General features: G+C 43.6%; 1 protein-coding gene across 6 annotated transcripts in view; it reads right to left on the reverse strand.

The window, feature by feature from the left end:
* Positions 1–206: 206 nt before the first annotated feature.
* Positions 207–15,016, reverse strand: part of LOC148024575 (uncharacterized) — a 35,869-nt gene continuing 21,059 nt past the window's right edge. Inside the window, exons 2-4 of one of the 6 annotated variants that reach the window (XM_087694195.1) lie at positions 1,335–1,407; positions 1,083–1,158; positions 207–872 (exon numbers count right to left, since the gene is read on the reverse strand). In XM_087694195.1, coding sequence (XP_087550321.1) covers positions 837–872; positions 1,083–1,158; positions 1,335–1,407 — 185 coding nt within the window. In that variant the 3' untranslated portion in view covers positions 207–836. Of the gene's footprint in view, positions 1,164–1,334; positions 1,408–15,016 lie in introns of all 6 variants that reach the window. The other 5 variants (XM_087694194.1, XM_087694193.1, XM_087694192.1 and 2 more) reach the window with 5 other exon arrangements.

Raw genomic sequence — 15,016 nt, forward strand, 5'->3', positions numbered from 1 at the left:
TGTTTGAATCTCAAACATCACAATCCCATGACAGAACTGTATTGGAAGCATTTAACTCATTTCAAAGTGCAGATCAGACCCAAAAAGAAGTATCCATTAAGTTGGTACCTTATGGTACTAATATGTACAGTATAGTACCTATAGTACAGTATAGTATGAACCCTTTCATACGTGGTACTAGTACCACTATGCATACAGCCTCACCTCAGACCAATATGCCCACATGTAATTTAAACTGTCTACAGAAATGCAAAATATATTCCTTTTAGCAAGTTTTCACACCATTGGCAGTGCCAATGATGAGAGTACTGAAAACTGCTTCTGCCAATCACATTTACAAGGGAGAGAGAGTCAACCATCAGAAGGCAGAACATACTTCAACCTCCTCAAATCATATTGGAGTCTGCCACTACCCAAGAGTTCACTAAGCAGAAAACTGAATAGTTGGAAATAATACAATTGAAGTAAATATTGTGATTACTTCTGACATAAGTACCAACAAGATGAAGGTCACTACAATGAACCAACAGGACCATTAAGAAGAACATAATATGCATCTGAGGGAGCTCAATAGGCAGACTCTGCTGATCCTAATCAATAATGTCCTGTTTCAAGCTCAACAATTCAGATAGTAGAACTGGGAGGAGTATGTTTGTTTATACAATTAGTGAGAGTCTCTTAGAGAGGCAAACAGAAGATGTCACCTCTATAAAGGATATATAGCTGAGAATGGGTATAAAGCTTAGAGAGCTGATCACTACAGCTTGGCAGCTCACAGGTCTTCCCTGGAAAGCAAAACCTAGACATATATCAAAGCTTTAATCTTCATCATCTATTTAGCTGCAATCATCCATCACATCCAGGATGGCCTCCTGTCTCAGAAAACTCAATAGGATTAACACTGTTTACAAAGAACCAGGTACTACCTCTAGTACCCACATCTTATACATAAAAGAGTGATAGATGCACTAATCGGCAACTTGTAATCTTCCTTCATGATCATTCTCATCTTCTTTCAAAAGTGGATGACTATCAAGAGGAACAGCTTGAAAATGTGTCATTAGGGATAGTTCTACTCTCACCCAAGGAGGATTCCAGCTTGCATCAATCCATAGATTCTCTTTAGTGATCCGATGCTTGAAATCAGCATGTTCTGAGCTATTCTATAGAAAGCAGAAAGATTTGACATTAGCTAACCTCGTGACACTTCCAAGCAAAAAGAAGTTAAAAATCCAAATCAATCAAAGAAGGTTTCCTTGTCAGATGATTATGCAACTATGAACAAAAATTGCACGTACATATTTTACAGTATACAACTCCTAGATGGTGATCACCTTCCTGAATCGGTTGTCCTCCCACAAGTCAGGGTTTGTAAAGAAATCACGCCATAGGTTTTCTCTATCTGCACTAAAAGAAAGGACATATCAGGAACAACTAGTGAAGCTCATCAATATGAGTTCAATCTATCCTTGAAAAATCAAGAAGTGACATATTGGGCACATATCAAGAGTTTTCAGGATGATATCCACTGGCAGTACATACTTATCAGTCAGCAAGTTTCTGTGTCCTTCTCAAGATCCATTAGAAGAAAGCCCTAAAAACAATATGACCCACATAATGGGACCTTCAAAGGAAATTTTTCTTTAGTTCATGTGTCCAAGCGCGCAACAGAAGAGGAACACAAACACGGAAAGAAAGGAGAAGAGAAAGACCACAGGAAAACAAGACACCTGTACTGGGTAGCATCAAGAAGGGGATCTCCAGCAGTAACCAGCTTGGACTCATGGTCCATGGGGCAAGAAATAGGACAACACCCAACCATACCAAACTCGGAAAGAAACCCAAATATATACCTATGCTAGGAGATGAAAATGCCCTAAGTAGGGTGCAAGTGAGCCCAACACCAAGTGTATGGAGTGTACCTATCCTGAGGACAATGCAGCTAAGATGAGTGACTAGAGTGTGCAATTATGTGGGTGATTACAACCTATAAGTAGTGATTGGTATGCCTAGATATGCACCTAAGATGAGTGAGCAGAGTGTGCACTTATGTGGGTGACTACAACCTATAAGTAGTGATTGGTATGCCTAGATATGGGTATAGTACATATGGATTATGCGGCTTATGATAGAGGTGTGTGTATCAAGTAGGTTGTGTCTAAATGCAAAGCAATGTACTTTACCCTAATTGTGGTGTACCTACTTGTAGTGGTCAAGAGTAGTGATTCAGTGGCCTTCTATTGTGAAGTGCATATGACTATGTGCCTGCCTAAGTGGTTTGATAGGAGTGCACATGCATGGTGGTGCCAAAGTACCTTCAAGTGATCCGTGTAGTAAGTAAAGTGTGAGTCCACAAATGTGAAGGTAGCTATGACTCTTCTAGTGTTACTTATGGCAATGAGTGCAAGTCGTGCACAAAAAAGTTGAAATGAACTTAGCCTATCTTGAATTGAAATACCAAGAAAACACAATATGAATCAACTAGCCATAGCCATGCCATGGCTGAACATGTATTAACTACAACACAAGGTAGCCACAACTAAATTGAACCAATGTACAATGAGAATTAAGATGACAGGCTGCTGCAAGAAATCCACCCCTTGCAATGGTGGGCATTGAGTATCCATCCTCAATGTTGGTGGGAAAAATAAGAAACCCTCAAGCTCCAAGAAATGGAGAAGTTTACAAATGTGCAAAGGATGAGTTACATTGGCACCCTCTTGCCTTTTATTCTTCAGCCTAAAATAAGCTAATTCCCTAAACTAAGGGTATGAAATTTGTTGTATTACAATCCATCCCTACCCAAAAGTTTTGTCCTCAAAACTTGGAAGATTGAAATGGTAAATAGATGGTAAAATGAAGAAATGAGAGGCCAATTCTGAAGCATCATCAAGGTGCAAACAATGGAGATCTGGCATGCTGTCCTAAATAGGGTAGCTGTAGAAAATGGCCTATAACTTTGGATAGAAATGTTGGATTGACGCATATGAGGTATAGAAATGAACTATACTTCATAAGATATCTATCCATAGCATCAAAAGTCAAATTTGATGTCAATAGGCCAATTATTTTCAACATAGAAATTTAATACAGCAAGTTGCCCGCTGCTCAATGAACGAAGTATCTTCTTGACGAAGCCATGGAAATTGTTCCAAATATGAAGCATGTTGCCAAGAAGACTCTTCCATGGGCAAACCCTTCCACTTAACAAGATATTCCATTACAATACTATTCCTAAGAACCTTCTCCCTTTGGCTAACAATCCTTTCGAGCTCATAAACGATCAACCTATCCTCATCAAGGAGAGGTAGTTCTTCAAGAACTTGAGTGTCAAGGTCAATATACTTCTTGAGTTGCAAGATATTAAAAACACTGTGAATGCAAGTGGTTGAAGGCAAATCAAGTTGCTAAGTAAGATCTCCAATTTTCCTTGTGATTTAATATGGACCATAATAGCAATGAGCAAGCTTATTATGTCCTCCCTTAAGAGATGCATAACAAGATTTAGGTACCTTCAAGAATACCCATTGTCATTCTTCAAAATCCACATACCTTCTTTTATCATCTGCATAAGATTTCATAGTCTCTTGTACCTTTCTAATGTTTTTCTTGCATTGTTTCATTAAGGCTTTCATCTTTTCTAACTCTTCTTGAGCAAGAGGATTTATTTCATCATGAAACATTTTTGAAGGTACTTGGACCTTGTATCCATACAATGCCTCAAACGGTGACATGCCTGTTGGGATAAAGGCCCGGTAACCATGTGTATAGTACATGCACATTGTACATGTGAATGCACCCTTTACGTGCCCCAAGTATAAATACATTTTATTCTTTGTGTACCAATGCATCGTTGGTACACACTAATCGACTCGGCGGACTTTCACTCTGCTCACACGCTCTTTAGCTGTCACACTCTCTTTTGCTCACTCTTGCTCAATCTCAATCTCTCTCAGTTGTGCTCCTCTAAGTCCATCAATTGGTATCAAAGCTTAAGGTTCTGTGCACGCTTCCCAACTTGAACATGACTTTCTGCGAGCGAGCGATAGGCAAGCGACCTTCAACAGGCAAGCGACAAGCAAAGTCAACTGATAGCAAACGTGCAGACAAGCAAGTGACAGGTAGGCGACTTTCTGCAGCAGCAGCTGACGACCAAAGCAACGGTTCCAACAAGCGAGCGTGACGGTTCCTGTGGGCGGGCGACTAGGCGACGGCTACAGCACAACGGGCAGGCGTCGACTAACTAGCGGATCGTGTTAGTTGTCACGCGATGGTCAACGACCTCCCATTAGTCTTATAAAATCAAAATTTTCTTTTAATTTTTCAATTACCTGCCTTGGTGGGTGTTCACACGCCGGAGGCACACATCTCAGATCTGTGAAGATTCGAGCCAAAAATTTGGGGCTTTTCCCAAATTTGACATCGTTCATGCCTATCAATGATTTTCGAGTCAAAAATTGCAGATATTGTGAGCGGTGACCTCAATTAAATTGGGGATTTTACCAAATTTGTCAAACTTTTGCTCTTTTGAGTAAAATTTCCTGACATTGGATCCTAGAAATTCAGAGCTTTTCATGTATTGGCAAAGTTTTGCTCAGCTGGGTCAAATTAACTAACATTTATGCAATTTTGGACTTGAAATTTTGGGGATTTGCGCAGAATTTGGTAAATTTCTGCATCTTTTGCCCGTGTGGTGGCTGGTTCATGTACAAGCAACAGAGATTTATTTCTCATTGAGGGAGAACAGCAATGTATTTTGCTGGTTCAGCTTGTGCTTCCGCAGATTAGTGCATTTACTCCTGTGTTCGTGATAAAATGGCTGCAACTTCTTCCAGTTCAAACATCAAGAGTTTGATGGAGATTAAACGGTTTGATGGTCATGGTTTTGACCTTTGGAAAGACCATATGCAGGGCATTTTGTTCCTAAAGGATTGTGAGGATGCTTTGCAGGAAGATAAACCCGCACTAATGTCTGATTCAAATTGGGCCAGAGTAAATAAAAAGGTTGTGGCTTACATAAAGATGGGTGCTGACATTCTGATAGACATTAAAGGTTTAGATACAAGTTATGCAATATGGGAGAAGCTGAAAACTACTTATGAGATCACCACACCTGTTAATCAGGTGCATTTAATGCGCAATTTCGTGAATATGCCACTGGATGAGTCAAAGCCTGCAACTGAGCACTTGAGTGCATTTACAAGGATTCTAAATCAGCTCAAAGATGCAAATTTGGACTTTGATGATAAGTTTAGAGCGATCTTTTTTATCATGACACTGCCTGACTCATGGGACACCTTGGTGGTTTCACTCAGCAATAACCCCAATCTCTCATATGATAGGATAAGGGGTTCTATCTTGAATGAAGAAATTAGACGTATATCTAGTGGAGAAGGCAACAACTCGGCTTATAATATAAGAGGCAGGGCTGAAAAGAAAAATGCAAATGCAGGGTACAGAAACAGGAGTCAGAGCAAAGGAAAGGAAAAGAGTGACATTACTTACTATCACTGTGGTCGGAAGGGCCACAAGAAACCTGATTGCAGGTATTACAAGAAGAAACAAGAGAGAGAGAAGAATGCAGGAGATAAAAAGAAGAAGGAAGAAAAGACAAATGCATCGAAGACAACCAAAGGCAAAGAAAAGGCCAATGTGGCCTCTAGTGTAGTCATAGAGGAGCTTTCAAATACAGAGGCTGATGTATTATGTACAGCTGATTATAATGCCCTTGTATGTCACATGCAGGATATGCAGATTACCAAGGCCGGTGTGATTGATGCACTCTTGTCAATTGATGATGGTCTCACTCAGACTTGGATTGTAGACTCTGGTGCCTCTTTCCATGTGACTCCTTGCTTAGATTGTTTTGCTATGTTCAATGCACGCAGTTATGGAAAGGTGTATCTTGGAAATAACCATGCTTGAAGCATTGATGGGATTGGCACAATACACTTGTCTTTAGACAATGGTCAAGAGCTTGTGCTAAAAGATGTCAAATATGTGCCTGGCATTAAAAAGAGTTTATTGTCTGTTGACCAGCTTGACTTGCATGGCTACACCACACTATTTGATGGTGGTTTGTGGAAAGTGAAAAGGGGTCCATGCTAATTGCAAAAGGAACCAAGAATGGGCACTTTGTATTGTTTGCACTACAAAGCCTTAGATGGCAAGTTTCTTGCAGTTGCTGAAATTTACAGTCACTTGGAGTTATGGCATAAGAGATTAGGCCATATGAGCGAAAAAGGACTTGATGTCCTTACTTCTCTGAAGAGGGTTGATAGAAAAGGCTCTAAACTTGACTTTTGTAATGAGTGTCAGTTTGGAAAGCAAATAAAAATTTCCTTTTACTCTGGTGTCTTTTGTAAGGCCAATGTCTTGGACTTAGTGCATTCTAATGTATGTAGTATACCCGTGAAATCGTTGGGTGGTGCTGCATATTTTGTATGTGGATGATATGTTGCTAGCTGGGAAAAGAAAGACTACCTTGGATACTCTCAAAAATCAGCTGAAATCAGCTTTCTCCATGAAAGATTTGGGGAATGCAGAGTATATTTTGGGCATGAGGATTCATAGAGAGAGAATGCAGAAGCTAAGCCTTTTGGGGTACCCTTACCTCCTTATCTCAAGCTTAGCAAAGCCAACAGCCTGAAAGATGACGTGGAAGAAAATGCTATGAAGGGAGTTCCTTATGCATTAGCTTGTGGCTCTCTTATGTAGGCTATGGTTGCTACTAGTCCAGACATTGCTCATGCAGTGGGAGTTATTCGTAGATTTATGTCAAATCCTAGCAAAGCACATTGGGAGGCTAAGTGTATTCTTCAATATCTTAAGGGTACACAAAGAAAAAGTATATGCTATGGGCAGGAAGCACTTAGTTTACAGGGTTATTGTGATGCAAACATGGCAGGTGACTTGGACACTCATAGGTCCACCAGCGGGTATGTCTTCACAATTGCTGGTGGCGCTATTTCTTGGTGTTCCAAGTTGCAAAACATTGTTGCACTAAGTACCACTAAAGCTGAATACATATCAGCTACTAAAGCTTCTAAGGAAGCTATATGGTTGAGCAGACTTGCAGATGATCTCGGCATGTCTATGGATACTGCAGTTTTGGGATGTGATAGCCAGAGTGTTGTGTATCTGGCTAAGAATGCCATGTATCATTCACGCACAAAGCATATAGATGTGTGATATCACTTCATCACACAGATTCTGGAAGATGGTCAAATCACATTGACCAAGATTAAAACACAAGATAACCTTGCAGATGTCCTCACTAAAAGTCTAAGCAAAGCTCAGCACAAGCATTGCATTCGACTAGTTGGAGTTAGTTAGCTAGAGGTTCACATCGGACCTTTAAGTGGGAGGTTGTTGGGATAAAGACCCGGTAAACCCATGTATAGTACACGCACATTGTACATGTGAATGCACCCTTTGTCAGAGTGCAGCGATGCGGAAGCATGAGACCAAGACTGAAAGAGAGAGTGAACACAGAGAGAAGAGAGAGAGAGAAAGAGACAGTGGAAGATGAAGATCTACTATATAAGGTGTGCTGTATACAAAGATATGCATATATATACATGGGCACAGTGCGCGGGACTGCATGTCTCCACCTTGACGATGCAACCTGCTGTCCACCTCGAAGTACGCTGAAGTCTGCACGAATCTCCAGCTTGTAATCTGCAAACAAAAGTGTGGAACAATGTGCAGAACATCCGCTATAAATAGCCTGAAATAATGTGAAAAATATGACAGGTCGGCTGCATTAAATGCAATCGACTGGTACAGTCCGACTGTACCAAACTACCAAGTGGCTGCCTGCTCCGCCAGGGACTAATAATCACTAACGCCCCCTCTCAGAGCCTGGACGGGGCAAAAGCCTAAGGGATCGAGCATGTCTCCGAAGTAGAGCCTGGGGAAGCGCCTTCGTAAACAAATCTACAAGATTGTCCTCCGTCTTGCAATACTCCACAGCTATGGTCTCATTCAGAAGCTTCTCCCTGATGAAGTGGTATTGGATCTCTATGTGCTTCGTCCGAGCATGGAAAACAGGATTCCGTGCCAAGGCAATGCAACTCTCATTATCACAGCGCAGAAAAGTAGGACGGGTCTGGGGGCATCCAAGCTCCTCCAACAATCTCCGAAGCCACACAGCCTCACATGTGGTGGAAGATGCGCCCCGATACTCCGCCTCAGTAGACAAAAGGGCTACCGTGGATTGCTTCTTGCTACTCCATGAGATAACACCTGCACCCAAGGTAAAACAGTAGCCTGTAGTAGACCGCCTGTGGTCCACATCGCCAACCCAATCCGAGTCGCTCCAACCTACAAGTACAAGATCTGAACCACCTGTGCCTGCTCGATAATGAATCCCTAAGTCAAAGGTCCCCCTCAAATACCAAAGTATCCTCTGGGCAGCCTACCAATGCACCGTCTGAGGTTCACTCATGAACCCCGCCAAGAGACCTACAGCAAAACAAAGATCAACACGAGTGTTGAGGAGCCAAATCAAGGATCCAATCAACTGACAGTAGCGGGAAGCATCCGCCAAGGGAGAATCGGAATGTGAAGTGGCCTTCCAGTTCGAATCCATAGAAGTAGAAATGGTCTGACAATCCTCCATCGCAAAAAGAAACCAAGAGCTCCAGTACATATCTCTGCTGAGAGATGAAAATCCCCCTCTGAGACTAATAAATCTCATGGCCCAAGAAGAAGTGAAGTAGACCCAAGTTCGTCATCTCGAACGCCTGATGTAAAGCTGCCTTCGTCTCTTTGACCTTCTGTGCATGATCACCTGTGACAATCAAATCATCGACATACAACACAAAAAGCACACAACCAGCTTTGGAAGTGTGTACATAAAGCTGCAGATCGGCCTTGGAACGCAGATATCCCAACTGTGATTGAAGGAACAAGTCAATCTTCTTGTTCCATGCACGCGGAGCCTGCTTGAGGCCATACAAGGGCTTCTTTAACCAGTAGACTTGCCCATTGGAAGTTCCAAAGCCAGGAGGCTGCTCTACATAGATCTCCTCCTTCAAATCACCATTGAGGAAGGCTGACTTCACAGCCAATTGGTAGACAGGCCATCTCCTATGGCCAGCCAAGGCAAGAACAGCTCGAATAGTCGCCATACGAGCAGTGGGGACAAAAGTATCATGACAATCAATCCCTGGGCGCTGTGCAAAACCTTTAGCAACAAGGCGAACCTTGTGCTTGTCCAAAGAACCATCGCTAAGGTACTTGGTCTTGAAAACCCATTTGACGCCAATCACCTTCTTATGAGGGGCAAGGCATGAGGTACCAAGTGCCATTCCTCTCAATAGCCTCCAACTCGGCTTCCATAGCTTTCTTCCATGGTGCGGACTATAAAGCCTCCTTCACGAAGGTGGCCTCTCGATCCTGCATAACATGGGTCATCAAACAATAGTTAGAGCAAACAAGCTCCGTAGAATGTGCCTGGTGCCTCCGTGACCGCCGTGGACCATCCTGCGGTCCCCATTCTCGGGAATCCCCTCGATCCTTGAACGAGGAGGAGGCCAGACCTCTCCTCGTCGCTCTCCATTAGCTGAAGACTCTGGGATATCCACCGGTCGTGACTCCTCGGGGGTGACCGGTGGAACAATAGACTCTGTATCAGAAACAGAATCGGAATCAAAAGGTGTTGGCTCCAAAGGAACTGTCTCGAAAGCCCAACTCTCCCCTGGATCTCCAAGAACGGGATGCTCCTCACCCGTTGCTATGGCCGAAATCTCCAAGAACCGCACATCTCGACTGGTGTACACATCCCGCTTTACGGGATCATACAAATGATAGCCTTGGGACTGAGAGCTGTAGCCAACGAACACCTATCTTCGGGAAGCCACTTCAAATTTATCACAATGAGGCTTGGGAATGTGAACATAGGCATCACACCCAAAAACCCTAAAATAAGAAACATCGAGCTTAGTCCCAAAGTAAGCCTCAAAAGGCGCCATCCCATCAACGGCCGAAGTGGGGGATCGGTTGAGGTTGTGAATTGCAGTAGCCACAGCCTCGGCCCACAGAAACTGAGGTGTCTGTCAGTGCTCCATCATGGTGCGCACCATCTCGATCACACTTCGGTTCTTCCGTTCAAAAATGCCATTTTCTTGAGGAGTGTTGGTGTTAGCAAACTCCTGGTAAATGCCTTTATCTGTACAAAAACGAGTAAACTCATTAGAAACAAATTCACCATCCTTGTCGGAGCGCAAGGTCTTCAAACACCGGCCCGATCGGTCCTCCTCAAAGAGAAGCCAATCCTTGAAGTGGGAGAATGCCTCCGACTTCAATGCCAAGAAGTAGGCCCAAGTCATCCTGTTGTAATCAACTACGATCAACATGAAGTACAAGCTCCCTTTCAAGGACTCATTCAGCATAGGGCCACAAAGATCTGTAGATACAAGCTCCATCGAGGAAGTAGACTGCCGCGAAGCTTTGTTGGGAATCGCATCCCTATGCTGCTTCCCACGAATGCAAGAGACGCATGGCTGCTGGCTCACCACTATGTCCGGCAACCCTCGAACAAGCTGTCCGCGTGACGCCCTCCGAAGATAATCATAGTTGAGGTAACCAAACCGAGCATGCTATAGCTCGGATTGTGTCTGAGAGATAAGAAGAAGAGTAGGGAGAGCGGTAGAAGACGTCAATTTGTAGATGCCGTTCTCCTCATATCCGGATGAGAGAACTTTCCGGGATCCACAATCAAGGACTCGTATCGAATCACTGTCAAACTCCACCAAAAGTCCAAGTGAACAAATCTTATGAATCGAGAGTAGATGATACCCTAAACCTGGCACATGCAAGGCCTCTGAGGTATGAGTACCACCACGTCCATCTGGAATAAGCTGCATCTCACCCCGTCCTGCAATAGACACCGAAGAGCTATCTCCGATGAGAATCTGCCCACGCAAAGGTCGCAACTGGGCAACACTAATTGATGAAGGAGTCATGTGCCGGGAGGCACCACTGTCGACAATCCACTCTCGAGCCCGGGGGGCGGTCATCGCAGCATCAGAAGCCTTTGATGTAGAGTCCTCAATGATTGCTAGATAAAGAAACGCAACTGATGAGGGTGCAGCCACAGCTCCAGAATCCTTGGAGTCCTTCTTGTTGGTGTCCTTGTCTTTGTCAGGGCAATCCTTCTTCCAATGGCCGGTCTTACCACAAATATGGCATGTGGATTCTTTTTCTTTGTCCTTCTTTGACTTGTTGTCCTCCTTCTTCTTCTTTTGGTCCTTCCCCTTCTTCTAAGAGGCTTGACCTGTCAAAGCTTCCGACTTGGAAGCATGTTGTCCCTTCAGTTGTTCCTCTTGGTCCAAGACCATAGGAACCAACTCTTCCCACCGAAGAGTAGACTCACGCCCCGAAGCAATAAGGGCGGAGTAGAAAGCATCAAATCGGGGCGGCAACTGGGACAAGAGTGGATCGCCATGTCTTCGGAGGAAATTGGCTTCCTTGCATTCTGAACCTGCATCTGAAGTTGTCTAAGCTTGTTGATGTGCTCCCACAACGAAGAAGACTTGTTCACGGACAAGGTCCGCATCTGCACCTCCAAAGAAACCCTCTTCATAAGGGCCATCCGGTTATACATCTGGTCAAGCTTCAACCATATCTCCCGAGCCACCATAAGTGCTTGATGTGGGCTATCACGGCTGTAGTACAAGACAGAAAAGAAAAGAACGAATCCGGGCATTCAGTTTGTCCTAGTGAGACTGGGCCTTGGCCAACTCCGCACAAGCATCGGAAGAGAGTTTGGACTCATCTCTCACCGAGGGCCGGTCAATCTCCTCCTATGCAAGCTCCGCCAAATCGTAAGACTCAAGGATGGCCAACATCATCACGCACTAGATGCGGTAATTGTCGCCATCGAGCTTTTGATCTGAGGGAAGAGCCAGTAAGATAGGCACCTTTCAATCCATGATCGTTTGGAACTCCAAGTCAATCTCTATAGACATCTTCACCTGTAATGCCTGTGCAAACGCAAAAGCAGTCCCCCTCTGACTGTGAAAACGCAACCTGCTAGGGCTTTTTCTTCCGTGTCCCGAACCTTCTTCACCCGCCGGAGGCAATGAAAAAGTAAAACCTGCACTTAAAAGCTGAAAACACAGCCTTCCTCCTCTTCAAACAGCAGCAAATCCACCAACTAGACTCTTTTCCTGCACACCCACGCTCGCTTCAGCCTTGTTCCGATGCGCAGCCCTCCCACTCGCCCTCGAACGCTGGAAATGCAGCCTTGTGTCGCGATGGAATCTCCTCTTCAGGCAGGTTCTTCACTCAGTCAACCCTTCCTCACTGCTCTGATACCATGTCAGAGTGCAGCGATGCGGAAGCGTGGGACGAAGACTGAAAGAGAGAGTGAACACAGAGAGAAGAGAGAGAGAGAAAGAGACAGTGGAAGATGAAGATCTACTGTATAAGGTGTGCTGTATACAAAGATATGCAGATATATACACGGGCGCAATGCACAGGACTGCGTGTCTCCACCTCGACGATGCAACCTGCTGTCCACCTCGAAGTACGCTGCAGTCTGCACGAATCTCCAGCCTGAAATCTGCAAACAGAAGTGTGGAACAATGTGCAGAACGTCGGCTATAAATAGCCTGAAATAATGCAAAAAATATGACAGGTCGGCTGCATTAAATGCAGCCGACTGGTACAGTCCAACTGTACCTAACTGCCACATGGCTGCCTGCTCCACGAGGGACTGATCATCGCTAACACCCTTTACGTGCCCTAAGTATAAATACATTTTATTATTTGTGTACCAATACATTGTTGGTACACACTAATCGACTCGGACTTTCACTCTGCTCACACACTCTTCAGCCGTCACACTCTCTCTTTTGCTCACTCCTGCTCGATCTCCACCTCTCTCAGTTGTGCTCCTCTAAGTCCATCAATGCCTATACTCATGTGATATGTATTATTGTAACAAAACTCCGCAAGTTGAATCCGATGATCCCATATACTATGTGTATCATGGGAAAAGTATCTCAAATAGACTTCTAGGCATTTACTGACCCTTTCAATTTGTCCATCTTTTTATGGATGATAGGCCATGCTTGGAGTCATCTGACTGATCTCCAGACCAAGGAAGAACTAAAGGTTTCCAAGGTTCATCATGTCGAACTCCTATCGCAAGGTCTCTGGAGTCTGATCAACCTCATGTGATTCACCCTTGTGATAGTCGTATCATCCATATATAAGATGGTTAAGATACTCTTGTCACCCACAACCTTGTAAAAAATGTTGGAGTCATGATTTGATCAATGGAAGCCACTCTATAAGAAGAATTGATCAATCCTCTGATGCCAAAGACTTTACATCCATCTAAAAGGTAGGCCAGCAGAGATGGGCTTGAAGAGCCAAAATAGCCCAAATAGTTAATGTACAGGCTGTAGGTACAAAAGTCTCTAAATAGTCCAAACCTGCCCTCTATACAAAGCCCTTGGCAACAAGCCTGGATTTATGCTTGTCTAAGGAGCCATTAGCCAACTACTTGATCTTAAAGAACTACTTCACACCAATCACCTTCCACTTCTGTGGACGCAAAACCAACTCCCAAGTCCAGTTACGCTCAATCCCATCGAACTCCTCATGTATAGCACAGAGCCATACATCTTGTGCAAGAGCTTCATCAATTTTAGTAGGCTCATGATCCTGAAGTATCCATGACATGAGAGCATAGTTCACACAAACTAAACTATCCCATTGGACTTCTATCCTAGTTGATCTACGTCGATTTGAAGGGGTTGCAGGAAAGCAAGTCACTCCTGTATCCTACATGAGCCCGTCGATACCATCAAGAAATGGTGATAGACCCATCCTGCTACAAGGGAAAATTAGGATAGAAAAGGCTCTTTCCCAACGAAAGCCTAATAAGGAGCCATAACCTACAATAGTAAAGTTAGAGACCTATTGCAAATATGCACCACTATAACAACCGCCTCACCCCAAAGAGAGTGAGGTAGATTCCTATGCTCCAACATCAATCAAGCCATCTCAAGAGAGTGAGGTAGATTCCTATGCTACAACATCAATCAAGCCATCTCAAGCATGGTCCAATTGGCACACTCATGGTAGTTGCGTACGATCTGTCCAATCCATCTCGTCCGTGGACTTAGTATAGTACCGAGCATACACAAAAAATGTCAGACAAAATATAGTGTTCCGTACAATCATTAAAAGATACATAAAAAATTAAGGATTCATCTACTAAATATTACTTGCTTGAACATGAGAGCTATGACCCAAGAAATAGAATGTCATAAGGCATTATCTATTCAATACTAACTTTGACCTTCTTGCTTCAACAGTGAATAGAATGAGAATCAAGACCAAATGTAAATACTTTAGCCCAATGAGTACTAATAAAGGAGGTAGGGTAAGAGGGGTGGAGGTGGGGATAGAGGAAGAGAAGGTGGTTGAAGAGAGGTAGAGGAAAAGGAAGAGAATGAGGTAGATAGTGGTAAGACACGTAGAGGAAGAGAAGTTCGTAAGCGAGGTAGAGGTAGAGGAAGATTTTCAATTTGTCCTTTTTCTTTTTCCAAAATGACGAGGTCTTTTTTTTGTCCAAACCAAATAGGACGAATCGAACAAATCTGATCAGATAGATCCATTCCATTAGCAAACAAAATGCAACCCTTGGCATGCTCTACAACACCATTCTCAAATGGTGTGTTTGGATGGGAATATTCCATCTGAATGTTGTGATCCCAACAAAACTTAGAAAAAACGTTAAAACAAAACTCGCCATCAAGGTCAGCTTGTACACCTCAAACCTTGAAAGACATTTGTGTTTCCGCAAACACCTTCCACTCATGGAAGTTGGAGTATGCCTCATCCTTGTATTCCAAGAAGTGCAACCACACACACCGGCTGAAATCATCAACATTCAACATCAACTTGACCTTTCCAAGGGAAGTTGTGCCCATTGGTCCACATAAGTCAGTATGCGTCAACTATTGCGGTGTAGTAGCCCTCAAAGAAGTAACCT

This window comes from Lygodium microphyllum, chromosome 15 (genome assembly GCF_053477565.2).
Source record: "Lygodium microphyllum isolate KBCC chromosome 15, Lygodium_microphyllum_v1.1.10, whole genome shotgun sequence".
Lineage (NCBI taxonomy): Eukaryota > Viridiplantae > Streptophyta > Polypodiopsida > Schizaeales > Lygodiaceae > Lygodium > Lygodium microphyllum.